Source organism: Hemitrygon akajei, unplaced genomic scaffold (genome assembly GCF_048418815.1).
Source record: "Hemitrygon akajei unplaced genomic scaffold, sHemAka1.3 Scf000075, whole genome shotgun sequence".
NCBI classification, from domain to species: domain Eukaryota; kingdom Metazoa; phylum Chordata; class Chondrichthyes; order Myliobatiformes; family Dasyatidae; genus Hemitrygon; species Hemitrygon akajei.
Window position 1 is genome coordinate 3190973 of NW_027331961.1, and position 27401 is coordinate 3218373.

The 27401-nt window shown below is 45.1% G+C and overlaps 1 protein-coding gene across 1 annotated transcript; it reads right to left on the minus strand.

Annotated features, from left to right (window-relative positions):
• LOC140722360 (uncharacterized) lies at positions 1-27401 on the minus strand. The gene is made up of 8 exons (XM_073037123.1): positions 27175-27401; positions 23419-23586; positions 13921-14088; positions 12430-12526; positions 9956-10441; positions 8297-8463; positions 183-354; positions 1-74 (listed from the first exon to the last, which is right to left on the minus strand). Exons 4-8 carry the CDS (start codon positions 12437-12439, stop codon positions 1-3), a joined length of 909 nt encoding a protein of 302 aa, XP_072893224.1. The 5' UTR covers positions 12440-12526; positions 13921-14088; positions 23419-23586; positions 27175-27401.

Below are 27401 nucleotides of genomic sequence, written 5' to 3' on the forward strand. Positions count from 1 at the left end.
TCACTCACCGATCAGCTGAGTGGGTAATTCAGATAAACCTTGGCCGATGTTCATGTATTCCTGTGGATCAGGACCTGTTTAAGTATTTAAAAAAAATCCATGGAAACAGAGCTAAAATAATTAAAATAACTAAAATATTTATCTCAATGTGCCTTTGTGTTCAGTGCATGGTTTTAACATACCGAGTTCCTGTATTTCCCTCAGTATTCTGTCCAACTTCGGTAACTCAGTCCTCCACATCAGAAAGGATTCCCACATCGCCCTCCGGGCCCGGGAGCCTTTGCCATTCACCAAACTGAGGAAAAGTCTGGAACTCTCTGCCCGGTTTCCCTTCTCTTTCAGTTCAGTGACTTTCTACAAAAGGAAACAATGGACTTATTGTGGAGCAGACAGACAGACATGGAGAATGTGCAGGAAAGTGTCTGTTCATGGCCCCGGTAGCTTCAGAACAGATGCAGTCACTGGGCTGTTGCCTCATCCTCTCTGGGTTCAGTCATTAACAGAGAAACAGTAACTGAAGGAAATTCTAAATCAATAGTGTGTAAGAATAAGGATTTCCTGACACCCTGCAGTAGATACAATGTGATTGATTTCCTCGATCTGTCAATGTGCAGCATTACATCAACAAGATGTGACAACAAGAACGGAAGAGAGGAGAGAGAGAGAGCAAAAACAAATGGATGGCGGGCATCACTGAATCGTGGCTGACAAAAGTTTATAGTTGGGTGCTTAAATCCAAGGATAAATATTGAATCAAAAGGATACGCAGGTAGGTGAAAGTGTTGGGTCGAAACTGCTGTCATTAAAAATGAAAAGTCCTGAGAAAGAGGTGATGTCGGATTAGACGATGTGGATGTTAAGAAACTGCGTAGGTAAAATGACCCTGATGGAAATTATATACAGGCATGTTAACAGTAGCCAGGATGTGGGCTACAAATTACAACGGGGGAGAGAAGAGGCATGGAAAAAGGTCAATGCTAAAATTGTCACGGGGAGTTTCAATATCCAGGTAGCTTTGGAAAATCAGGTCGGTGCTGAATCCCAATTGAGGGAATTTATAGAATGCCGATGAGATGGCTTTTGAGAGAAGCCTATGGTTGAGCCCACTATAGGAAAGGTGGATCTGGATTCTGTGTTGTGTATTGAACCAGATTTGATTAGGGAGCTTCAGCTAAATAAACCCTTAAAAGGCAGTCATCATAAAATAGCAGAACTCAGCCAGCAGGTTGAAAGGGAGAAGGTAAAGTTAGAGGTATCAGTGCTACAGTAGAATAAAGGAATTACCTCGGTATGAGAGAGGAGCTGGGCAATAATAAATTCGAAAATGACACTAACAGGGACAATGGCAGAGCAGGAATGGCTGAAGTTTCTCGGAGGACAAACAATCACAATGATGAAGAATTATTCTAAAGGGAGGATGATCAACCGTGGCTGACGAGGTAGTCAAAGCAGCACAAAAGCAAAGGAGAGGGCACAGAATATTACAAAATATAGTAGAAAGCTGCAGGACTGGGATGTTTCTACAAACCAACAGAAGGCAATTAAAAAGCCGTAAATAGAGAAAAAATGAAATAGGAAGGTAGACTAGAGAATAATTTTCCACACATAGATTGGGAAGCTCATTCTGTAAAAGGGCTGGATGGTTTAGAGTTTGTGAAATGTGTGCAGGATAGCTTTTTGCAACAATACATAGAAGTACCGACTAGAGATGGGGCAGTGTTGGATCTCCTGTTAGGGAATGCGATAGGTCAGCTGACAGATGTATGTGTTGGGGAGCACTTCGGGTCCAGTGATCACAATAGCATTAGCTTCAATATAATTATGGAGAAGGACAGGACTGGACCTAGAGTTGAGATTTTTGATTGGAGAAAGGCTAACTTTGAGGAGATGCGCAGGGATTTAGAGAGAGTGGAATGGGTCAAGTTGTTTTATGGGAAGGATGTAATAGAGAAATGGAGGTCATTTAAGGGTGAAATTATGAGGGTACAGAATCTTTATGTTCCTGTTCGGTTGAAAGGAAAGGTTAAAGGTTTGAAAGCGCCATGGTTTTCAAGGGATATTAGAAACTTGGTTCGAAAAAAGAGGGATGTCTACAATAGATATAGGCAGCATGGAGTAAAGGAATTGCTCGAGGAATATAAAGAATGTAAAAGGAAACTTAAGAAAGAGATTAGAAAAGCTAAAAGAAATTACGAGTCTGGTTTGGCAAATAAGGTGGAAGTAAATCCGAAAGGCTTCTACAGTTATATTAAAAGCAAGAGGATAGTGAGGGATAAAATTGGTCCCTTAGAGAATCAGGGTGGTCAGCTATGTGTGGAGCCGAGGGAGATGGGAGAGATTTTGAACGATTTCTTCTCTTCGGTATTCACTAAGGAGAAGGATATTGAATGGTGTAAGGTGTGGGAAACAAGTAAGGAAGTTATGGAACCTATGACAATTAAAGAGGTGGAAGTACTGGCGCTTTTAAGAAATTTAAAAGTGGATAAATCTCCGGGTCCTGACCGGATATTCCCCAGGACCTTGAGGGAAGTTTGTGTAGAGATAGCAGGAGCTCTGACGGAGATCTTTCAGATGTCATTAGAAACAGGGATTGTGCCGGAGGATTGGCGTATTGCTCATGTGGTTCCATTGTTTAAAAAGGGTTCTAGAAGTAAGCCTGGCAATTATAGACCTGTCAGTTTGACATCAGTGGTGGGTAAATTAATGGAAAGTATTCTTAGAGATAGTATTTATAATTATCTGGATAGACAGGATCTGATTAGGAGTAGCCAGCATGGATTTGTGCGTGGAAGGTCATGTTTGACAAACCTTATTGAATTTTTTGAAGTAGTTACGAGGAATGTTGACGAGGGTAAGGCAGTGGATGTAGTCTATATGGACTTCAGCAAGGCCTTTGACAAAGTTCCACATGGAAGGTTAGTTAAGAAGGTTCAGTCGTTAGGTATTAATGCTGGAGTAATAAAATGGATTCAACAGTGGCTAGATGGGAGATGCCAGAGAGTAGTGGTGGATAATTGTTTATCGGGATGGAGGCCGGTGACTAGCGGGGTGCCTCAGGGATCTGTTTTGGGCCCAATGTTGTTTGTAATATACATAAATGATCTGGATGATGGGGTGGTAAATTGGATTAGTAAGTATGCTGATGATACTAAGGTAGGAGGTGTTGTGGATAATGAGGTGGGTTTTCAAAGCTTGCAGGGAGATTTATGCCGGTTAGAAGAATGGGCTGAACGTTGGCAGATGGAGTTTAATGCTGAGAAGTGTGAGGTTCTACATGTTGGCAGGAATAATCCAAATAGAACATACAGGGTAAATGGTAGGGCATTGAGGAATGCAGTGGAACAGAGAGATCTAGGAATAACAGTGCATAGTTCCCTGAAGGTGGAGTCTCATGTAGATAGGGTGGTGAAGAAGGCTTTTGGAACGCTGGCCTTTATAAATCAGAGCATTGAGTACAGAAGTTGGGATGTAATGTTAAAATTGTACAAGGCATTGGTAAGGCCAAATTTGGAATATTGTGTACAGTTCTGGTCACCGAATTATAGGAAAGATATCAATAAATTAGAGAGAGTGCAGAGACGATTTACTAGGATGTTACCTGGGTTTCAGCACTTAAGTTACAGAGAAAGGTTGAACAAGATAGGTCTCTATTCATTGGAGCGTAGAAGGTTGAGGGGGGATTTGATCGAGGTATTTAAAATGTTGAGAGGGATAGATAGAGTTGACGTGAATAGGCTGTTTCCATTGAGAGTAGGGGAGATTCAAACGAGAGGACATGATTTGAGAGTTAGGGGGCAAAAGTTTAAGGGAAACACGAGGGGGTATTTCTTTACTCAGAGAGTGATAGCTGTGTGGAATGAGCTTCCTGTAGAAGTAGTAGAGGCCAGTTCAGTTGTGTCATTTAAGGTAAAATTGGATAGGTATATGGACAGGAAAGGAGTGGAGGGTTATGGGCTGAGTGCGGGTAGGTGGGACTAGGTGAGATTAAGAGTTCGGCACGGACTAGGAGGGCCGGAATGGCCTGTTTCCGTGCTGTGATTGTTATATGGTTATATGGTTATATAATGTAAAATAGCTTACCAAAACGTCCGTCTGATATATGAAGATTGAAAGAGAGGAGAGTGGATATTGGGCTGCTTGAAAATGACAGTGGAGAGGTACTGTCAGGGGACAAGGAAATGCCACAAGGTACTAGTCGGCATTTTGCATCAGTTCTCACTGTAAAAACACTAGAACGTGCCAGATATTTGAGAATGTCAGGTGGCAGAAGTGAGTGTATTTGCAATTATTGCGGAGAAGGCGCTTGGTAAGCTGAAAGTTCTGAAGATAGATGAGTCCAGATCAACTCACCCGATTGCTTCTGAAAGAGTTAGCTGAAGAGATTGTGGAGACATTAGTAATGATCACTCAAGAATCACTAGATTTTGGAATGTTTCCAGAGGACTGATCATTTTAAACCATAGGCCAGTTAGTCTGATCAGCGTTTGGGATGATGTCAGCAGTCGATAATTGAGGATAAGGTTTCGGGGTATTTGGACGCACATGATAAGAAAAAGACCAACATCCATGAAGGGAATCTTGCCTGACAGAACTGTTGGAATTTTTTGAGAGAACAGCATGCTGGGTCGACAACAGAGAGTCAGTGCAAGTTGTTTACTTGAACTTCCCGAGGACCTTTGACGAGGTGTCCCACATGGACCGATGAAAAAATGGACACATCAGTGGCAATTGGAATGTAGTGTAGTGAGGTACGTGGCCATATACTTTAGCAGAAATAATGAAGACGTAGACTATTTTTGAATATGGGAGAAAATTCAGAAATCCAAGTTGTACAGAGTCTCTGGAGTCCTGGTGCAGGATTCCATGCAGTTTGAGTCTGTGTTCGGAAAGGCAAATACAATGCTAGCATTCGCTTCGAGAGGATCAGAATATAAGAACAAGCACTGGCCAGACCACACTCGCATATTTTGTTCCCCTGATCAGAGAAAATATGTGATGGCATCGTGAAAAATCCAGAGAGGAATCTAAACGAACAGAACCAGTGATATTAAACCATATTTTGATGGGAATAGATCCTGGATGCACCTGTACTGGCTGGAGTGTGGAAGGATGAGGGGGGAATCTAATTGTAACCTGTGGAATATCGAAAGACATTGAGAGGATGTGGAGATGTTGTTTTTACGTGGGGGAGTCTAGAACCAGACGGAACAGCCTCAGATTAGAGGGACGTCCATTTAGAACAGAAATAAGGGGATTATTTAGCCGAGGGGTAGTGAATCTGCAGAATCCATTGGAACTGACAGCTGAGGAGACCAGGTCATTGAGTATATTTGAAATGGAGGGTGAAACCTTCTTGACTAGTCAGGTCAGCAAAGTTCACTGGGCGAAGGCAGGAGAATGGGGTTGAGAGGGATAGTAAATCACCCATGATGTAATGGCGGAGCAGAATGGATGGGCCTAATGGCCAATTGTGCTCTGATGCCGTATGGTCTTATGATGTGTAAAGACAAAAGAAGATTAAGAAATGTCAGTGCGGCTATCTTATAATGGAGATGGTTACTGCCTGGCACTCATACCGTAAAATGGTAATGACTTCCTGAATGCAGGCATGGGTTTCCTGAGTAACTGAGGAATTATGAATTAAACATTGAATAGTCTTCAAGCAACATACACCTATGATGAAATTAAGGTAACTGAATATGGATGGGCTTAGGACATCGCTCTGAGAAATAAGAGAGGCAGGGTTTAAGGGACGGCACAACATTGTGGGCCGAAGGGCCTGTACTGTGCTGTACTGTTCTATGTTCTATGTTCTGTGTCCCGGATTTGAATGGTTGATCTCCTAGCACAGATATCAGTAGGGAATAATGGACAACAATTATGAACTAAATCAGCATAATTCCCTGATGGTTTAAGGGTCAGGCAGCGTTTAAGGGTCGGCACAACATTGTGGGCTGAAGGGCCTGTACTGTGCTGTATTATTCTATCTTCTATGTTCTATGTCCTGGATCTGAATGATTGATCTCCTAGAACAGTTACCAGACGGGAATTGGAAAGCTTTTCCATAACACGAATAATGGACAATAATTATGGAACAAATCAGCATAATTCCCTGATGGTCCACTGCACTGTGAAATAATCCCTCAGTTTCACTGCTACCAGATCTGAGGAGTTACAGTTGTGAAAGAAATTTAACCAGTAAAGCAGACGTCTCCAGATGATGAATTTATAGATCAGCATCATATTTACAGATTATCTCTTGCCTTTGGATAATGCCTGTGTGATTCATTACAGACAGCGCCAATGAATCCCAACGAGAACAGAGTTGCTCACGGGAGTAACACACTTGATTTTCTAATACCACTTATGGCTGAATAGGTCAGATCTAGGACATGACAATCACTGTTTGTGAGCTCCAAGGAGAGTGACCTGAAATGGTGTGTCCCTGTCTCTCATTAGTCAGATATTCAGCAAGTTAGCAGATTTTTTTTTGTTTGCCCTTTCCCTTTCAGGAAATCCTATTGATGTTCTTCCCTTTCAGGACAATCTGTTGATTTTTTGGGATCATGAGATATCAGCTAGTCACCAGATTTATTTTATGTTTTGTGCTTTCTTCTGCCCTTTTAGATCGAACTATTGATGTTTGTGGTCATACGATATCAGCTTTGTGCGTGATCTTTCACATCCAATCAATCTCAGAGTTTTTCGAGGAAGTTACAAGGAAAGTTGATGAAGGCAAGGTTGTGGATATTGTCTACATGGACTTCAGCACAATATTTAGCAAGGTCCCGTATAGGAGGTTGGTCTAGAAGATTCAGTTGCTTAGCATTCAAGATAAAGTAGTAAACTGGATGAGACACTAACTTTTTGGAAAGAATCCGGAGTGTCACTATAGACTGTTGCATTTCTGTTTGGCGCCTGTATCTCGTGCAGTGTCACGGGGATCGGTGCTGTGCCTGTTGTTGTTTGTCATCTATATCAATGATCTGGATGAAATTACGGTTAAGAGCATCAGCAAATTTGCTGTTGACTCCAATATTTGGAAGGTGCAGTGGACAAAGAGGAAGACTACACGAGCTTGCAGTGAGGTCTGGACCAACTGGAGAATGCGCTTAAAAGGGGCCGATGCCATTTAATGCAGACAGGTGCAAGATGTAGCACTTTGGATGGACCAATCAGGGTAGATCTTACTGAGAGACCGGTAGAACAAAGTGATCTGGGAATACAGGTACATAAGCCATTAAAAGTGGCAGCAAATGTTGATAGGCTCTGAAAGAATGTTTCTTAGCGCATTAACCTTGGTAAATGAAAATATCGTGTAGGATATGATGTTGAATAAGACGTTGGAGAGGCCTATGGAGAGACAGATGGAAATAAGTTTGAAACAGTACAGAAAAAAACATTACAAGGATGTTACCTGGACTGGAAGACGTAAGTTATAAGAAAAGAGTGAACTGATTAGGACTTTATTCATTGGAACATGAAAGATAGAGCGGAGATTTGATAGAAGTGTACACAGTGACATTGGGATATAGGTAGGATAAATGCAAGCAGGCATTTTGTACTGAGGTAAAGAGGTACTACAACAAGAGGTTATCACTAAAGGGTGAAAGGTGAAAAGTTCAAAGGGTACAAAGGTGAAACCTGTTTACTCAGAGGGTGGTGAGAGTGTGAACTAGCAAGTAGAGCAAGTGGTTAAGAGAATTCTGAACAGATGCTTGCGTAATGAGCGTATAGAGCGCCATGGCCCGGTGCAGGTCAATGGGAATAAGTAGATTCCGTAGTCTGGCATGGAATAGATGGGCCAAAAGGCCTGTATCTGCACTGTACTTTGCTGTGACTATGACAAGTCAGCCACACATTGTTTGGGAACTCAGGGAACCAAGACAAGCTGTGGTTAGCTGGTTTCCCTCCCTCAGGTACCGCAGTGAAGCCGGTTGGCCCAATTGACAGTTTAATACTCATCCTGGATTAATGAGATGATGTGAAGCTACCCGACGGTTCAGCCAAGATTTGAAATTAGTTTCAGACCGAATGCCTTTTGGAAGTCCAGATATGCAGCCACTGCTCTTACTTCACACTGATAAATACAGCAGGTGATACAAGAAAAGGTGATGCTAAACCTGCAGTTCCCAGTGCTCCCCACCTTAAAAACTGAAACCAGATCTGCGGGAGACAAGTCAGAGATCAAAGTCTCCATTCCCAAGTCGATCTCCTAAAACGTGCAGGAGATTAATGTTGATCACTATTCCCTCTGATACCAGCAGATCAGGGACAATACACAAACTGCACTCACCTCATTTTCTTCTTTACTAAAATGTCCCTCCTCTGTCAACATCAAACCCAGTCTCTCAACCTTTTCTTCAATTGCTTGTTTGAGTCTGTCTCTGTAGAACTTTGTCAGTTGGTACAGTCGATATTCCTCCCCCTGTGCCAGGAGGTCGGAGAATGTAAACTCTGGCTCTGTGAATATAAAAAGGAAAATGTTGGCTTGAACTCAGATATCCCTCGTCTCCACCGCTCTCACCCAACTCAACAAAAAACCGTGTCTTGAACCTGCCTCCAGATACAAAATTGGATTAATTCTCCATCTCCAACACCATCACACTGAGCACGGAGTCCCCCTACGGCTGTGTGCACAGACCACTGCTGTTCACTTTGCTGACCCACGACTGTGCTGCAACACACAGCAAGAACGACGAGTCAGCTTACAGAGAGGAGGTGCAGCGGCTAACGGACTGGTGCAGAGCCAGCAGCCTGTCTCTGAATGTGAACAAAACAAATTTCTTGGTGTTCATCTAGCGGAGAATCTCAGCTGGTCCCTCAACACCAGCTCCTTAGCCAAGAAAGCCCAGCAGTGTCTCTACTTTCTGTGAGGGCTGAGAAAAGTCCATCTCCCACCCCCCATCCTCATCACATTCTACAGGGGTTGTATTGAGAGCATCCTGAGCAGCTGCACCACTGCCTGGATCGTAAATTGCACCATCTCAGATCGCAAGACTCTGCAGCGTATAGTGAGGTCAGCTGAGAAGACCATCAGGGTCTCTCTTCCCGCCATCACGGACATTTACACCACACGCTGCATCCGTAAAGCCAGCAGCATTATAAAGGATCCATGCACCCATCATACAATCTCTTCTCCCTCCTGCCATCTGGGAAAATGCACCGAAGCATTCGGGCTCTCACGGCCAGACTATGTAACAGTTTCTTCCCCCAAGCCATCAGAATCCTCAATACCCAGAGCCTGGCCTGACACCTTACTGCCCTATTGTCACGTATATTATTTATTGTAATGTCTGCACTGTTTTGTGCACTTTATGCAGTCCTAGATAGGTGTGTAGTTTAGTGTAGTTGTGTGTTTTTTTTTTCTTTTCCTCTGTTGTTTTTTTACGTAGTTCAGTCTAGTTTTTGTAATGTGTCATGCAACACCATGGTCCTGAAAAGCGACTCAGTTTTACTCTGTACTGTATCAGCAGTTCTGGTCGAAATGGCAATAAAAAAGTGACTTGACTTGACTTGAATGTAACACTTGCCTTAAAGCCTACCCAACAATGTTCTAGGCATTACGTAATAGAAGGACCACATTTAATATAAACCAGTCCATCCCCCATCCGACCCATTCACCTATTTAAATTTGAATGGGCATAAATGTTGGGACTGTCGGTAATATTCGCTTCCCAGAGATACTCTCTCCATCCTGGCGAATACATTTCCCCTGATTCACATCCCGGAAACACTCTCCTCATCTGGACAGCTGCATTTCCTCCAATTCACATCCTGGAAATCCTCAGAGCAGGTAGTACATTTCCTGTAGTGGGGTAATGGCTGCCCAGTGCACCACATGTACCACACCCACACATTTTCCCTCTCCTCTGACCAACCCTCCAACAAGGCCTCACCTTTACCCTCCACCCTGCCTCATTCTGTGAGCTCATCACGCTCATATTTCACTCACCTGCTCCTTCTTGGGGACTTGACAGTTCTGTGTTCAATGAGCTTCCGAGCTGACAGACAGTCACCTCACTTGTGCCGGTTCCAGGGTCCTGATCGGTGTCTGTGACATCACTGTCTCTGGGCTGACAGGCAGTCGCCTCACTTGTGCCGGTTCCAGGGTCCTGATCGGTGTCTCTGACGTCACTGTCTCTGGGCTGACAGACAGTCGCCTCCCTTGTGCCGGTTCCATGGTCCTGATCGGTGTCTGTGACGTCACTGTCTCTGGGCTGACAGACAGTCGCCTCACTTGTTCCGGTTCCAGGGTCCGGATCAGTGTCTCTGACGTCACTGTCTCTGGGCTGAATTTGCTCCTCCTCCTCTGCGGCCGGACCGCATTCCATTGGGACATCGCTCTCAATCTGACCCAGCTTTGGTACCTTGCTTCCCGTGTCCCGATCATCTTCCCACGATGATCCGCCTGGTAAAGACCTCTTCAGTACTTTCCATACTAGTTTCCATTTTCCACATGAAATAAATAATGAATTGCACGTTATACAAGTATGATTTAGATCTGAGCAAAACTGATTCAGATTGCAATGTGTTGTGACCAGATTTGGAGTGGAACTGTGCTGGTTAATGTGACCCGTACATCCTGTCAGGTGACCATCCCGATAAGCCGGTGACCGGACATATTTACTCCCAGTAAAATACCACGATAAGCACAGTAATACCAATCACAGCAGTTGAACGCATGGATGACCACGGGATCATAATGCACCGGTGTCCGGTGATACTGGGAAATATCACTGTGATTATCTTCCACAAGCTAAAATCTCCCTCGGTCACTAACTGTCCAGTAGTCTGTGTCACACAAAGAGCAGCAACGGGATTACACGTGGTCCAGTCTGCTGGATCACACATTCTCCAGTTGCTTTGTCACACGAGGGGCTGGAGACTGGACAAGGGGACTTGAGTTGCTTTCTCCAGTCCCCTTGGTCACCGACTGACCATTCCCTTGAGACGCACGTTGTCCGGTCCCCTGGTTCGCAGGCTGACCATTCCCTTGCGATCTATGCTGACCTCTCCCCTGGTTGCCATCTTATCCCCCACCTGCTGATCATCATGTAACAACTATGCATGTCATTGGCAAAGTCTTGGTTATAGAGCTTTGTGTGTAGTTGCAGTTGCTAATCTATAGGATGGAGGTGATGAAGCTGGAAAGTGTGTAGAGAAGAATGAACACTACGGTACTGGGCTAGGGTGTTGTTTTTTGTGTTATATGGTTGGGCTGGGACAGCTTGCCCTGGAGCTCAGGAGCTTGAAGGGAAACCTTACACACACACATACAGTAATCAGGGGTGCAGATAGGATAGATGGTCATAGTCTTTTTTCCCCGGGTAGGGGAGTCTGAGACTCGAGGGCAGAGATTTAAAAGGGACCAAAAGGGCATTTTTTCACGTGGTAGCTGATGGGTATAAATTACATGCATCCAGAGGAGGCCGCAAACACAAATAAAATTACAAAATTGAGAGCATGTGGGCAGGAAAAAGGGGAGAAGAAGTTTACTCGGGAAATTTGGGAAAACTGCAAGAAAATGGGACATTTAGATCAGCATGAATTATATGGACCGAAGGACACGTTTCCAGGCTGGAGCATCGTTTTTATTCCAGCTGGAATCTCAGATTTGAGCACAATCACAATGTCTACAGGTGACACAGACATTTGATCATTGGTTATGCCGGGTTTCCCAGCCAAGATCCTAGGAATTTAAATTCATGTGGAAGATCATATCAAGAGGGAAATATTTAGAAACTCAGGTTCACCATTTCTCCACAGCCCAGACATTCATTGGGGTGTTAAAACTCCGAAGCAGATCACAAATGTATCTACAATGAGCTGCCTCCTGATCCTCAGCCATTCCCAGCACCGGCAATGATCTCCGCTCCGCTACAGAAAACAGATTTCGGTGACACCCCTCCTCCTTTGCGTAGCAGGCAAGAAAAACCAGGGAGGAGTTGGTAGCTTTCCTTCCAAAACCTGAAATGCTGTGTTATCATAGAATCTCTGAAATCCCGGAAATGCTCCTATCATCTGCTTCTGAATTTTATAAATGAAAGTTGAGGATGTCTTACACATCAGGGCCTGTCTGGAGGTGAAATGGTCCCTGAACCTGAACATTCACAGAAACCACAAGATCGCTGTCACACTGCTGTCTGTGTTTCACTCACGACCACCTGATTCAGGAGCCCCTGCTCCTTTCACGCAGCTGAAGCTTTGTATGATGAGCGGAGTGATTCGACCATTACTGGTGTCAGGTCCCTGCGCTGGAACTGTTGGGTTGATCAATTACTCAAGGCCGCTTTACCAGTGGGATAAATGACACTGCTTGATGAAACTTTTCTATGCCCTGTTAACACCTCTGTCAGTTTTTTTTTCATCTGAACTATTGTGTACAAACGCGACAAAAGTTTAATTCAAAGATCCCTGTGATCATACCTTTGTCCATTCTGATTCTGACTGGCGATTGTTGATTGTCGTCGTCTTGATAACACTTTGGTCGCTCTGCAGGACAGCGCCACCTGCTGGTGAGGCTCTAAATTTCACAACAAGCAGACAGTGAGTCAGAGAGTACGACTACTTTGCAAATATGACAGTATTTCCATCCCCTGTAGCATTTGACATGGGGACCAAACATTCCCTGTTAGTAACCACTTCCACACCATATCTGTCCACTGATACCTGGCGCATCTACTGACAGAGTCACAGAGCAATAAAATCCAACTTCAGAGCGTTCAGCCCAACGAGACAATGCCAACCACAGTGCCCACTGAGATGGTCACAATTTCCTGTGATGGGGCCATCTCCCTTCTGGCCTCTTCACTCCATCTACACACCCCAACTGCTTTTTGAATTATGCAACTGCACCTGCCTCATCCACTTCCTCTGGCTGTTTCCTCCACATGATCCCCAACATCTGCATGAATCCGCTGCTGATCAGATTGGCTTTGCAATCTCTTTACCAGCCCCTGTCCATTTAGATCCCCTAGATGCTACGATAATCTTCTCTGTGAACAGCAACTACTAATGTTGTGCATTCTGCGAAATTACCAGTCAAGTAATCCTTGTGTAATCGCATCCAAATCATTGCTATAAAATAACGAATATCAAAGGTCCCAAATTGTAGCCACACGGCACACCGCTAACTACTCGCCTCCATTGCGAGGAGAAACCTTCAACCAGCACTCTTTGCTTGCTACCTTGAAGCTAATTTTGAATACATCCAATTTGCTCTCCCCGGACAGCATGGGACCTGATCATCGAGACCAAGCTGCCATGTGACACCTTGTCAAAGGCTTTAATAAAGTCCCATGCACAACATCCATGGAAACATAACTTTGAATTCCCACCTCTGCTTCATGTCACGTTCACAGGTTCTGACAATGTAATTAGCAGAAAAGTACTTGATGAGCCCAAGGTATGTCAATGTAAATTATGGGTTGCCATGTGCTAGTGAGGACTGAATAAAATGCAGAGTTGGGATATTTTGCTTTATAAATGGTCTGTTCTCAGCAGAGGCCTACGCGACAATATATTCGAGGGTAAGTATATCACTGCAGATTGCAATAGCTAATGGGATCAAGGGCATGTTGCTGCAGTTCATGGTAATTCCACATTTCTACAATTTCCACACGACACACTTGGGGCTTCTTATAAAGGGAGGAAATTGTCAACGCATTTTAAGATGATTATAACGTAACAAGGAAACATCAGAACTAACCAAAAGCTACTTCAGATGATGCAGGACCTTCAAATGAGCAAAGACTGAGAGAATGTGAGTGACTGTAAAGAGCTGGGCTTCTGAAAGCACATTACCAGATCTGGAGTGATTGCAACTTGGTCTGACCGAGGCATCCCACCTATTTCGTACCTTCCTTTGTAAAGATATGTAATGTTTACAGGACCAGTGTTCCAGTGAATGAGACTCACCAAACTTTCTCCTGACTGAATCAATGAAAACTCTGAGTCAGAGGGTTCTCTTCAGTTGGTACTCTCAGTCCTCGGGCTGGTTCACTTGTCGCTGTTCCCTTGTTCTCATTCGTGGCTTCTTTCCAGCTGTGGGCTTTTCTTCCAATAAATCTCTCACCGCAGGTCTAACTTTAACCAGAGAGATAATGAAGCACATTAACAATACAAAGGAGAAAAAATATTTCTGCTCAATTTTTTCGAAAGCGAATCTCACTGAAATTTAAACGCTGAAGACAAATAAAAGAATCTCATGGAACAAATCTGTAATTGTCCCTCACACGTCACAAATCCTGATACGGGATACGAAGGACTCATCATTCAGTCATGATAAGATATCAGAGCAGAATGAAGTGATTCAGATCATCGAGTCTCCTCCATCATTCAATCATGGCTGATTTTTTTTTTCGCCCCAATGCCATATTCCTGCGTCCTCTTATAAAGTGCTGGAAACTCGGTACAGCAGATTGCATCTGTGGAAAAATACACTGTGGATGACCCAGTATCAGAACTGGGATTATCCAGGATGATGCGTGATATGCTGAACGCTTAATTGCGCAATTTGGCCCAGATCACATCCTTGCTCATACCTATAATGGGGGAGGTACTACACCCAGTGTTCTGAAAAGGTAGTAAAAGTGATTATCGGGGCATTAATAGTGATCTTTCGAGAAACGAAAACGAAAAGCTCTTGAATTTATAGTAAATGGACCATCTAGTTATTCGCTGCTCAATATTAGTTCTATATCATTCAGCACCTGAGCGTCTTTGCCTCACAGTACGCTCCCACGGACAAGGCGAAATTATTATTAATTTTTCTTGCGTTATTCATTACTATTTCCTGGATACCAGAGAGGCTCCCGGTGAAACTGTTCTCTCCACTCTATTGACTTTTAACATCTCCTCTATAACAGGAAGCACGATAATGTACCATATTCAATCGTGATTAATATGCATAGCATGTAACGTGGTTCGTCTCCAATGTTCCCTCTAATTACTATTTTTGCAGCTACATGGATCAACCATTGCTCTGAGCCGGGAATTTTCACACGGACTGAGAAAAGCACAACATCGTAGATGTGTCCTCTTTTGTAAAATGCAACTATGAATATTTTAGGATGAAGACAGACGAGAAAAAAAATTCTTTTGATTTTACTTACTAATTAAAGGACAGGATAAAAATGCAGTACAACAAAGAAAAACGTTCAGGTTTCATAAACGTTTATCCGGCAGTGTTTAATTCCATCTGCACTGCAGCAAAGGCTCCGTTCGTGGGAGCATTTTGGTTCTGCAGACTAAAGTCCCTTCCCGTACTGAGCATGCGCGATGTCGTCAGCGCGTTATCGGAGCTGTGAGCGGGGCCTCGGAAACGAACCTGCGGATGCTGCAGCCCTGCGGTACAACGGGATCACATGACGGGTGGACGGTCTCCCACGTGACTCCGTGACTCCACTCCTCGCCCCTCACACGCTGCCCGACACCCCCCCCCCCCACCGCATTTCAAACATCATCTCATAATTACACTGGATATATTTTAAAATTTCCCTCTGCATCTTCCCCGTCCACATCCCTCCAGCCCCCAGGTCACAGTTACGGGTCTGAATCCCATCCCGGTCCGGCACACATTTTAGACCCAAACCAGAATTGTGCAGGTTTTATTTAAATCAGTCTATGTTTCTATTCACATTTCCCCGGCCGCACTGAACAGGATCACTGAAACATCAAGCGAGAAGCAACAGGAGGTGGCCATTCAGCCCCTTCAACCATCAACAAGATGGCGGCTGCTCTCCCATCTCAGCCACATGTTTCTGCCCGATCCTCATTTCCTCCATCCCTTCGGTCTCCACACATCTGCCGGCCTCTGTTTTATGTGAGGACGATCACCGAGTCTTCACCGCCCTCTGTGGAGGGGATTTACAGACATTCACCACCCTCGGAGTGGAGACATTTCCCCTCATCTCAGTCCCGGACAGTCCACCCCCTTTTCCAGAGACTGGGATCGCTGTTCAACCGGTAATGATGTTGTGCATTTCAATGTGTTCACCTCTCAGTCCTCGATTCTCTAAATGAAAGGGCTATCACATTTGATCTTTCTTCATATGATGACCTCACCACTCCAGGGATCAGTCTGCTGAATCTTTGTTGCACTCTCTACAACAAATACTCTCTAACCTCTTTGTTCATCCTCTATAGAATTAATTTCCATCTTCTGCAGCCCCGTGTTGCCCCAACCACTCACCTCCCACCCCTGTCACTATTTCCACCTTCCCACCTCCCCCCTCACCTGGATCCACCTCTCACTCCCCAGCTCTTGCCCCATCCCCACCCCTCACCTCTTTTCTCGGACTATTTCCCGTCCACTCTCAGGCCAGAGGGAGGGTCTCGGCTCGAAATGTTGACGGTCCATTTCCCTCCACAGATGCTGCCCGACCCACTGAGTTCCTCCGGCAGTTTGTTCTTTGGTCTATATAACCCGTGTTAGTATTGAGGTGGGGCAGGATTTTACACCATATTCCAGGTACAATCACAACAAAACACAAATAATTGTCACTCTGCCCCGACCCTCCGGCAGTTTGTCCTTTGGTCTGTATAACCCGTGTTAGTGTGGGGATCGGGATTTTACACCATATTCCAGGTACAATCTCAACAAAGTCCAAATAATCGTTAAAGTCATTTTCATTCTTATACCTGATAACTCTTAAAATAAATACAATGTACTTTCTACCTCCCTCCTTAGCCACTGCACTTCAGTCCCTCATTACTTAACGCACAGATGGTGCAGAAGAGGTTTACCAGGATATTGCCTGGATTAGAGGGCATGAGCTATAATGAGAGGTTGGACAAACTTGGGTTGTTTTCTCTGGAGCCCTGCAGGCTGGGGTGAGACGATGGAGGTGTATAACATTATGAGAGGCAGAGACAGAGAAGACAGACAATATTTTTTATCCTGGTCTAATAGAAGAGGCCATGTATTTAAAGTGAGGGGGAGTAGTCTGAAAGGAGATGTGAGGGGCAAGTGTTATTACCAGAGAGAGTGGCGGGTTGCTAGGATGTGTTGCCCGGGGTGCTGGTTCTGGCAGACACAGCGGTGACTTTTAAGAGATATTTAAATCAGCACATGAGTGTGAGGGACGTGTGGACATTGTGTTGGCAGAAGGGATTAGTTAGCCATTTGATTCCTAATTTAATTAGCTGAGCAAAACGTTTTGGGCCGAAGGGCCTGTTCTGGTACTGTACTGTTCAATGTTCTGTGTCTCTTGTCAAGAGGTTTCAGGGAAACTGAGGTAAAAGGAGTGAGTTGGAGAAACAGGTCAGCTGGAGCCTAATGTGGGAACTGTGAGATCACCCACTTCTGTAGCAGAAACAAATATTGAATTTATTGCCAAGTGCACAATATGGGAAGGTACAGGGACAGAGAAACACTGACTTGTAGCAGCATCACAGGCAAGTACATTCAGATGACAGATTATACAATTCTGCGCCATTATCAATATAGAAATACAAGTTTTATGTCATTAACAATATACAAATATATATGTTGTGTCAATAATCATAAATATAGATTTTCTGTCATTAACAATGTACAAATATACATTTTTTTCAAGAGCAGTCTTGAAAATGTTAAATTTGTTCCCTCAGCCAAGTTGTTGACACAGTTTGGAAACGACTGGGCTCAAAGCACCGGTCACTACAACACCCACGGGAACACCACGGGGACTGCCAACACAGATGCCTTGTGCAGGAAGGCACAGATTCGACTGTACTTCCTTAGAAGTTTGGCGTCATTCAATGTCTGTAGTGAGATGCTGAAGATGTTCTATAGGTCAGTTGTGGAGAGCGCCCTCTTCTTTGTGGTGGCATGTTGGGGAGGAAGCATTAAGAAGAGGGACGCCTCACGTCTTAATAAGCTGGTAAGGAAGGCGGGCTCTGTCGTGGGCAAAGTACCGGAGAGTTTAACATCGGTAGCTGAGCGAAGGGCGCTGAGTAGGCTACGGTCAATTATGGATAACTCTGAACATCCTCTACATAGCACCATCCAGAGACAGTTTCAGCGACAGGTTACTATCGATGCAATGCTCCTCAGACAGGATGAAGAGGTCAATACTCCCCAATGCCATTAGGCTTTACAATTCTACCGCCAGGACTTAAGGACTTTTTAAAAGCTATTATTAATGCTTTTTGAGATAGTGATTTAGATGTATATCATATTTTTTACTGAGTTAAGTATTGTATGTAATTAGTTTTGCTACAACAAGTGTATGGGACATTGGAAAAAAGGTTGAATTTCCCCATGGGGATGAATAAAGTATCTATCTATCTATCTATCTATCTATCATGCAGACCCAAGAAGGGTCTGGTTATTCATTCTCTTTTAACACCAAGACACCAGAAACAGGAGCAGGCCACTCAGCCCGTTCAGTTCATCCTGTCATTCAATAAGACTCCAGACCAGTTCATTCTTGCCCCCCAACACGACTCCAATCCACTTTGCCCGGACCATCGGCCACACTTGCAGATCAACAGTGTGCCGGTGTTTGCCTCCCAATGTGGTGAATCCCTCTGCTCGCCTCTGTATCCTGTCCGACCCCTCTCACACCATCTTCATCCTTTCAATAATATACCCCCTTCCCCACTGTCAATGGGCTCCTTCCCCATCCTGCTCCTTGATCCCCCAAACGACCTCTCAGACTCACCCCCCTCACACCATCTTCACCCCCTTCCCCACTGTCAATGGACTCCTTCCCCAGAGACAAACAACCTCTCAGACTCACCCCCCTCTCACACCATCTTCACCCCTTCCCCACTGTCAATGGGCTCCTTCCCCAGAGACAAACAACCTCTCAGACTCACCCCCTCTCACACCATCTTCACCCCCTTCCCCACTGTCAATGGGCTCCTTCCCCAGAGACAAACAACCTCTCAGACTCACCCCCTCTCACACCATCTTCACCCCCCTTCCCCACTGTCAATGGGCTCCTTCCCCATCCTGCTCCTTGATCCCCCAAACGACCTCTCAGACTCACCCCCTCACACCATCTTCACCCCCTTCCCCACTGTCAATGGGCTCCTTCCCCAGAGACAAACAACCTCTCAGACTCACCCCCTCTCACACCATCTTCACCCCCTTTCCCCACTGTCAATGGGCTCCTTCCCCAGAGACAAACAACCTCTCAGACTCACCCCCCTCTCACACCATCTTTATCATCTCAGTAAAATCCCTCACCCTCGTCATTCTGCCAGATCACTCACTCTGCGAGTAGCCTGCATCAAGCCAATGGGCCGAGCGGTCTCCTCCTTTCTGTCAGCAATACATTATAATCCGGTCACACAAGTCACTTCACGAACGCACCCAACTTCACGTGGAGGGAAATGTAAATAAATAAAAAGGCTGGACATTTACTTTGAGATTTGTTCTGTTTTGAATGGGAGTTTGAGGACGGGAGCGGAAGTCGGTATCAGCAGGGGTAACGCCCTCTCGGCCGGTCCATCTCCGTTATTGGGTGTAAGCAGTGATTAACATCACTTCTCACCAATGTGAAGAGGGTAACGCCTCTGTTGACTGTCGGGTGGGGTGGGTGGGTCAGGTAGCTGTTACCTTAGCCGGTAAAATTCAACCGTCTCAGCACCAGTGTGACGTAAGGAAGTGCACACGTGACGTCAGATCCTAGTGTGGGGGAACTCACACGTGACGTCAGGCATGAGGGGACGCAGAGTGATATCAAATCCCAGTGTGGGGAATGTGAGTGACTTTAAAGAGCTGGGATACTGACAGCACATCACCTGACCTGGAGTGATTGTAACTGGTCTGACAGAGGCATAACTGGTACTTCTGGGCACTTTCAGTCTCATCCCAACTATTTACTACCTTCCTTTGTGCAGGTATGTAATGTCTAAAGGACCAGTGTTTGAGTAAACGAGACTCACGAGACTTTCTGCTGATTGAATCACTGGAAACTCTGAGTCAGATGGCTTCTCTCCAGTTGGTGCTCTCAGTCCTCGGGCAGGTTAACTTGCTGCTGTTCCCTTGTCTTCACTCGTGGTTTGCTTCCATTTGGGGCAGTTCTTCCAATAAATCTCTCACCTCAGGTCTAATTTTAACACAACGGGTTCGACGGACTCGGAGTCCGCTGCGGTCGGGGCGCTTTCACTGTGTGCTGCGTCTGCGAGGCTGGGTCTGACGGAGCTTTCATTGTCTGTGAAGCTGAGTCCACAGGCGCCTTGGAAGTCCATAGCGGGGGTAATCCCTTCTGCCGACTGCGTGGGATGACGAGTCTATCGGGACCCTGAGGACTTGTGGAAACTGTGTCATGGTTTCTTTCGAACTTAGAATCTTTTAACATCTTTGGACTATTTTTTACTGTGCCCATGGTTCTTTTAAAAATCAGTTATGGTATTGGCTGCACTGTTGTAACTATACGTTAACTGTAACTATGTGGTTTTGTGTAGGTCTTGTAGCTTTAGTTTTTGGTTTGTTGGGTGGTAGAGTTGGTCTCCTGACTTGGTATGTCTGGGTAGTCTTACTTTGTCTGGTGGGTTTGGAGCTCCTTTCCGGGGAAACACATTAAGATCGTAGCGCCTTCCGGTTCACAGTCCGGTCCACGTTCCTTATTCCAGGTTTTCCCCAGTTTCTGTTGAGGAAGCTGATTCTTGTTTGGGCTGGATTGTTCTTGTCCATACCCCCTGTCTGTATCCCTTCCCTTCACCTTCCTCCTGGAGCCTGCGTCGCCTGGAGCCTTGCCTTCACCGCTGTCAAGTTCAACCACCGGAGCAAGATAAGGAACTGTCTTTCATTGTTTTCAACTGGAGTTCCAAGGGTTTGCCCACCCCTGATGTAACACTCACTGGTCTATAATCCCCAGGATTAAACGCATTGGGTTTATTGATGTGGCACAGAGCGACTGAGCAGAACCCAAGTGCAGGTCACCGGCGTGGAGATTGAGCTGGGGATGCGGGCGCAGGCGTGAACGTTGGACAGCAAACCGGAGGAATCTTGACACGGAGCTCTGACATGGAGTCTTGACACGGTGACGCGGTTTTCATGGAATATCTTGAGACTGGAGTTGAACTTAGAACAAACAGTTCTAAGCAGTCGAGAAACAAAGTATCACATGGGAATAGACCAACAAACTGGCAACCTGTGATCGTGTCGCCATCGTATTTATTTCACAGTCTCTGATGAAAACCAGGTGTATGTTAATTGAGTAAACTAGCAGCAATGGAGATCTAATGACTGAAATTAGGGCATAATTAGGGAGAAAGGAGCGTTAAAGGGGAACAGCCAACCGGAACCATGACAATTGAATTATGGAACAACATTTGACAGCCTCCAATCATGTGTTACTATCCCTGTGGCCAGAGAGGATACAATGATCATTGTCAATGCCCGGTAACCTCCCCCCTCACTTCCTGTAGTAATGTGGTGTATATTGGTAGATTGAACATCTCTTTCTTAATATTGCCATGCTGCTATTCTATCATCACAATCACTGTCCACCTCATTGGTAACTGAAGCAAAGCATTCATTAAGCACCTCACCTATCACCGCATCCTCCAGGCACGTTTCCACCATTGTTCCTGAGTAGTCCTAGTCCTACCCTCAATCTATTCACCCTCCTCTTCTTCACCCACATGTAGAATGCCTTGGGTTTTCCTTCGTCCTACTTCCCAAGGACTTCTCAAGTTGCCCTCGACCTCCAAGTCGCTTCTTAAGTTCCTTCCAGGATACCATATAATTCTCTAGAGCCTCGTTTGAATGTTGCTTACTGTACCTAAATAATGCTTCCTTTTCCCTCTTGCTTAAATGTTCTCATCCCTTGTGAACCACGGTTCGTTTATTTTAACATTCTTTCACTGTGTGTGGAACAAATCTACCCCGAACCGCATTCAAGTGTTCCTGAAACAAACTTCACAGTTCCATCTGGCATTTCCCTTTGAAAATGTTTTCCCAATTTACACCCCCAAGATCCTTCGAATACGATTGTAACTATCCATCCACTGGTTAAATACTGCCTCGTATTGTCTGCTACTATCCTTGTCCATGACAATGATAAAAGTTGGGGTGTTGTGGTCTCTATCTCAAAAAGGTCACCCATCGTGACATCTGTCACCTGACCAGCATCATTGCCTCATACTAGATACAGTATGGCAAATCCTCCAGTTAGCCCATCCACATACCATGTCAAGAATCCTTCCTGGACACACAACACATTCTGCCCCTTTGACACATTTTGGAACAAGGAGGTGGGATCAACATCAGGAAAGTTGAGATCAATAATGATAATAACCTTGTTGTTTTTGCACCTTTCCCAAATCTGCCAAGTTATCATTATCCCAGTGGCTTTGGGGGAGGCCTATAGAATACTCACAGAATGATAGCTCCCTTCTCTTTTCTGATTTCCACCCACATTGATGTCCTCTGTTTATGTAACTGTCATATGATTCCTAATTAGTAAAGACAATTCTCCGCCTTTCACCTCCCCCCCCCCCCCCCATATGTATTATGAAACAAGTAAAACCTGGAGCATCAAACACCAATCCTGCCCTTGTAACAGTCCGGTCTGTGTAATGGTGATAACATGTACCATCCATGTTCTAAGTTACTCGTGTTCTTAATACATATTGTATTGAATTAAAGACATTTCCAACTGACTACATGATGCCCTGTCCACATCCGATCCTTCCACAGTCTCTGTGAAATTCGCATCTACCTTTATATCAACTCTTCTATTATCTGACCAAACACTCTGGTTCCCATCCCGCAACGACTGAGTTTAAACTCACCCCGGCAGCTCCAGAAGTCCCGGCTGCAGGGACATCTCAAGTACAGATATAACCCATGCCTTTGGTACAGGGCCAAATGGGAACATAACTTCATTATAAAACCTAAATATGCTTAATCACAGCTTCGTTGGTTCTGACAATTTATTAGCAGCAAAGCATTTGATGGCGACAGGGTATACAAATGTAAATTATTGTTTGGCATTTGCTAGTTAAGACGGAAATGTGGTGCTGGGACATTTGGCTTCAAGAGGGTTTGCAGAGGCTTGTGCGACAACATACTCGAGGGCAAGTATATCGTTGCAGCTTGCAATAGACAGAGGAGTCAATGACATGTTGCTGTAGTTCACGGTAATTCCACATTTCTGCAATCACTAGAGCAGGAGAAAACTGCGGCCTCTTATAAAGGGAGGAAATTCTCAATGCATTTTGAGATTGTTGTGACCTAACACAGCCAAGCAAGGAAACAAGCAGAACTGATAAGAGTTTGAAATGAGGAAACAATATGAGGGAATGTGCGTGGCTTCTCAGAGTAATTAGCAAATCTGCAGTGAGTGCAATTGGGTCTGACAGACGCATACTGGTATTCCGAGGCTTATTCAGTCCCACTCCAGCTATTTCCCACCTTCCTTGATACAGAAATGTAATGTCTAAAGGACCAGTGTTTGGGTAAATAAGACTCACCAAAATTTCTCCTGACTGAATCAATGGAGACGCCAAGTCAGATGGGTTATCTCCATTTGCTGCTGTCCGTCTTCGGGCTGGTTCATTGTTGCTGTTCACTCGTCTTCAGTTGTGATTTTCTTCCTGTCGTGGGCTTTTCTTCCAATAAATCTCGCAGGTCAGGTCTATCTTTAACCAGAGAGACAATGAAGCATGTTACTCATACAAAGTAGACCAAAGAAGTAAACTTATTGGAACTTAAACTTGAACTCATATATAATGATGCGAGTGAAGAAATCTGTAACTGCCCATCACACTTTCCAAAGCCTGACATGGGATACAAAGAAACACACACACAATTGCTGCAGGGCCTCATCACACCAGGCAGCATCTGTACGTCGACTCTACTCTCTTCCATAGATGCTGCCTGGCCTGCTGAATTCCTCCAGCATGTTGTGTGTGTTGCTTGGCAGCATCTGAAGAGTTTCTCTTGTTTGTGATGGGACACAAAGAACTGATTACTCAGTCATGGTATAAGATACAAATCATAATGCACAGGAGTAGAATTAGGTGATTCGGTCAATCTAGTCTGCTCCAAAGTCAATCATGGAGATTTTTTTTCCCAACACCGTATTCTTGCTTCCCTGCTATAGCACGCAACCTATTTAGCAATCCAGAACATGAATATACCCAACGACAGCCTCCACCACCCTCTGTGGCATCGAATTCCACAGATCAACCAACACTTGGCTAAAGTAATTGCTCTCATCTCAGTTTTTAAAGTGAAGCTTCTTTATTCTGAGGCGGCACTCTCAGATCCCAGACTCTCCGTCTAATCAAGACACCCTCTCCATTCCCACTGCAACCAAACTTCCTGTCATTCAGTCGGTGTAAATAATCACCCCTGTCCTAACCCGCCAACCATTTGAACTCCACTGAACACAGGCTCAGGGCCATCAAATGCTCCACATACATAATGCTTATCATTCCTCGGATTATTCTGGCAACAAAGAGCCCTGGGAGAGCTGGTGCTTGAGATACAATCTTGGGATGGGGGCTCCAGGAATATGGAACTGTCAGTGTTTGGGCTTCAGTCTCCGTTGGTGCTTTTACAGATGCGGCTGGATGTTCCTCCTTCCGCAATGAAGCAGACGTCTCCGGGGGCTGGATATTGGTAGCGTGAATCTGTCAGTGTGAGATGTGAAAAAGATGTGCGAGGCTCTGGGTGCGGGCTGTGACCCTCTGAGGTTGCATCCTGGGATACCACACATGTCTTGACCCAGATAAAATGAATCGGGGAATCAAATTGTCCGCGTTTATGAGATGTTGAGCGAGTATTTCTGTTCTGTGCTCAGATGTTTGGTTCTGAAGTTCCTTTGGAAGCAAAGCAGAGAATGAGTTCCCATTCCATCTCTCACAGGGAGAGGCTGTGATTAAATACCCTGTTTTGTGTTTGCACCGGTAGAAATAGACCGGGGTTTCAGAACTGAATTCACATTTGGAAATTCCCCCTCACTCTCACCTGTCTATCTGCCAGTGGAAGTCAAAGAGAAAGTCTAGATGCTGAAGATAGAACAGAACATGGAACAGTACATCACAGGAACACAATAGTGTGCCAAACCAGCTGAAAAGTAAATCAAACCCCCCCAAAAAAAACTACACTACATTTTCTGTGTAGCCATGTACATTCATATACAAATCAAGGGCATGAATAGTAAATTACAGAGATCTCAACACTGACACTCACATCCCAGTCGTCACAGGCCTCCATTCGTTAGAACCGTCTACATTCATCCCCCTCTCCTTCTTGTTCTCTAGCCCGGTGTGAACCCACCTCGCCAGCCCCCTGTGAATCCCACGTGACCGAACCTCCCCGATCAGCTGCCATGCAAGATCTTGTTACAGACTTTACCAAAGTTCAGATGAACAACGTCACTGCCCAACTTCATCTAACGCCCTAGTTCATTCTTAAATAATCTCCAAAATACTTGACAGATATGATATCCTATTGGACAGTGTTGACTGTGATTTCCCCATAACCAATGCCCAACCACCCGGGATTTCAGCTTCACTGCAGACTGAGAAAATTCCGATCCCAGCTGCAGAATTACCAACCTGGACTGTAGTCCGTATACTGCCAATTCCATATCATCAGAGTCACCAGCCCAATATTATCACCCATGGAAAGACGCCTTGGTGCCGGCAATTTGCCGTGGAGTTCCTGCCATTTCCGATTCACAAACTAAGGTGGAATTGGAACCTAATGACCCTCTGCCGGGGCCGGTGCTCAGGCTGGTTCCCCGGTCTGTATAGAGGATGCGGATACACTTCAGCCTGACCCCAGCAGCTAAACCGAGCACATTTGATCTCTATGTCATCGCTGTGTGGGATCTTGCACAGGAGAGCGGGCTGCCATGTTTCCTGCAGTGTAGCAGGAACAAAATGTAAAATTATAAAGTAGAAAATGCTGGGAGCTCAGTACATCAGACTACGTCTCTGAAAGGAGAAATGGTGGAAGACCCAATTCCAGAACTGAGACTGTCCAAGATGCTGCCGATCTGCTGAGCGTCTCCAGTATTTTCCCTTCCTTACTTTAAATTTCCTGCAACTGTGGTATTTTCTCCCTCTTCATTTTAATGCACAGATAGTAACTGATTGCCACCCTGAACTGTAAATGCCACCCCCACCCCAACCACTCTGTTAGTTCTGAGTTCATTCTGACCCTGGTGTAACACATCCCATACAGCCAATGCTCACAGCATCCTTTCCCCCCACTATCACTCTGTTACATTTGCTCCAGAGGCCACTGTCTCTACGCTGAGAGGCGGTGACCACAGAGCGATAAAAACTGCAACACTTGCTGCAGCTCTGACGGGCCGTTACCCTGGAAACAGAGGAAGTGGCTCACTGAAAATAACCGAAAAGGGAAATAACAAACTGAACATCAGATGCTGTGAGTTCCGTTATGACAAAGATTAACACTGCAGCCATTTTGTAACGGTGAATCTAAAATTGAAATGGTTGCTTTTACCCTGTCGCGTGTTGTGTCCAACTAAACCTCTGGTATTCCTAGCGAACAATAACTAACTAACTAACTAACTAAATAAATAAATAAATAAATAAACAAACAGACAGGCACACAAATAAATAAATAAATAGAAAGCTGCAATACTAAACTTCACAATGAAGACAAAGTTTAGAAGAGAGATTGCTGAAATATATCATTGCGGCATTGGGATACAGGCTGGACAATCATTGAGCAAGCAGGTTGATATATATATATCATTGAGCTGGTGGCATACAGGCAGGACAGAGATTGAACTAGAAGGTTGATATATATCATTGAGGTAGTGGGATACAGGCTGGACAGAGGTGGAACAAGATGGTTGATATATATATCATTGAGAATGATTTGTTTTACCGAACGGCCTCTTCCAGTGTGCTGGAAATATGTAAAACAATTATCGACCCCAGGCGTCGATCCAGGTGGAGTTTGGATCCGATACCGGGCCGGGTGATGGAGGTAAAGTTCACCAGGTACATCTTAATGGATGGGTTCAGTCTCGGCATCACCACCTCATCCCGCTCCTGGGACCAGAACACCAGGGGCTGAGCATCGGCTCATCTCAGGCGGTTCGGTGTGAAGGTCCCACAACCCGGACCGACCACGACAGTTTGTATCCAGGAAGCGGGACGAGGCCGCCAGTTCGAGGAGGTTAACGGGACTCTCTGCCCAACATGAGGTTCCCCGCCCCCGGGATCGACTTCAGTACTCACCGATGGGAAATTGTCGGTTGCGTTCAACCCCAGTGACCGGCCTCAATACTGACCGATGAGAACTTCATCAATTTGTCCGGAGAGCAGCGAGATCCGTCCACCGGCTCCCCACAGACGAACAGCTTCAACAGAGAACGGAAAGAAAACCCCGCCCATCCGGAGGCTGTGAGAGCGGGGGCGGGGCCTCGGAAGCGAAAACCTGAGATGCTGCAGATCTGCGTTTGAAA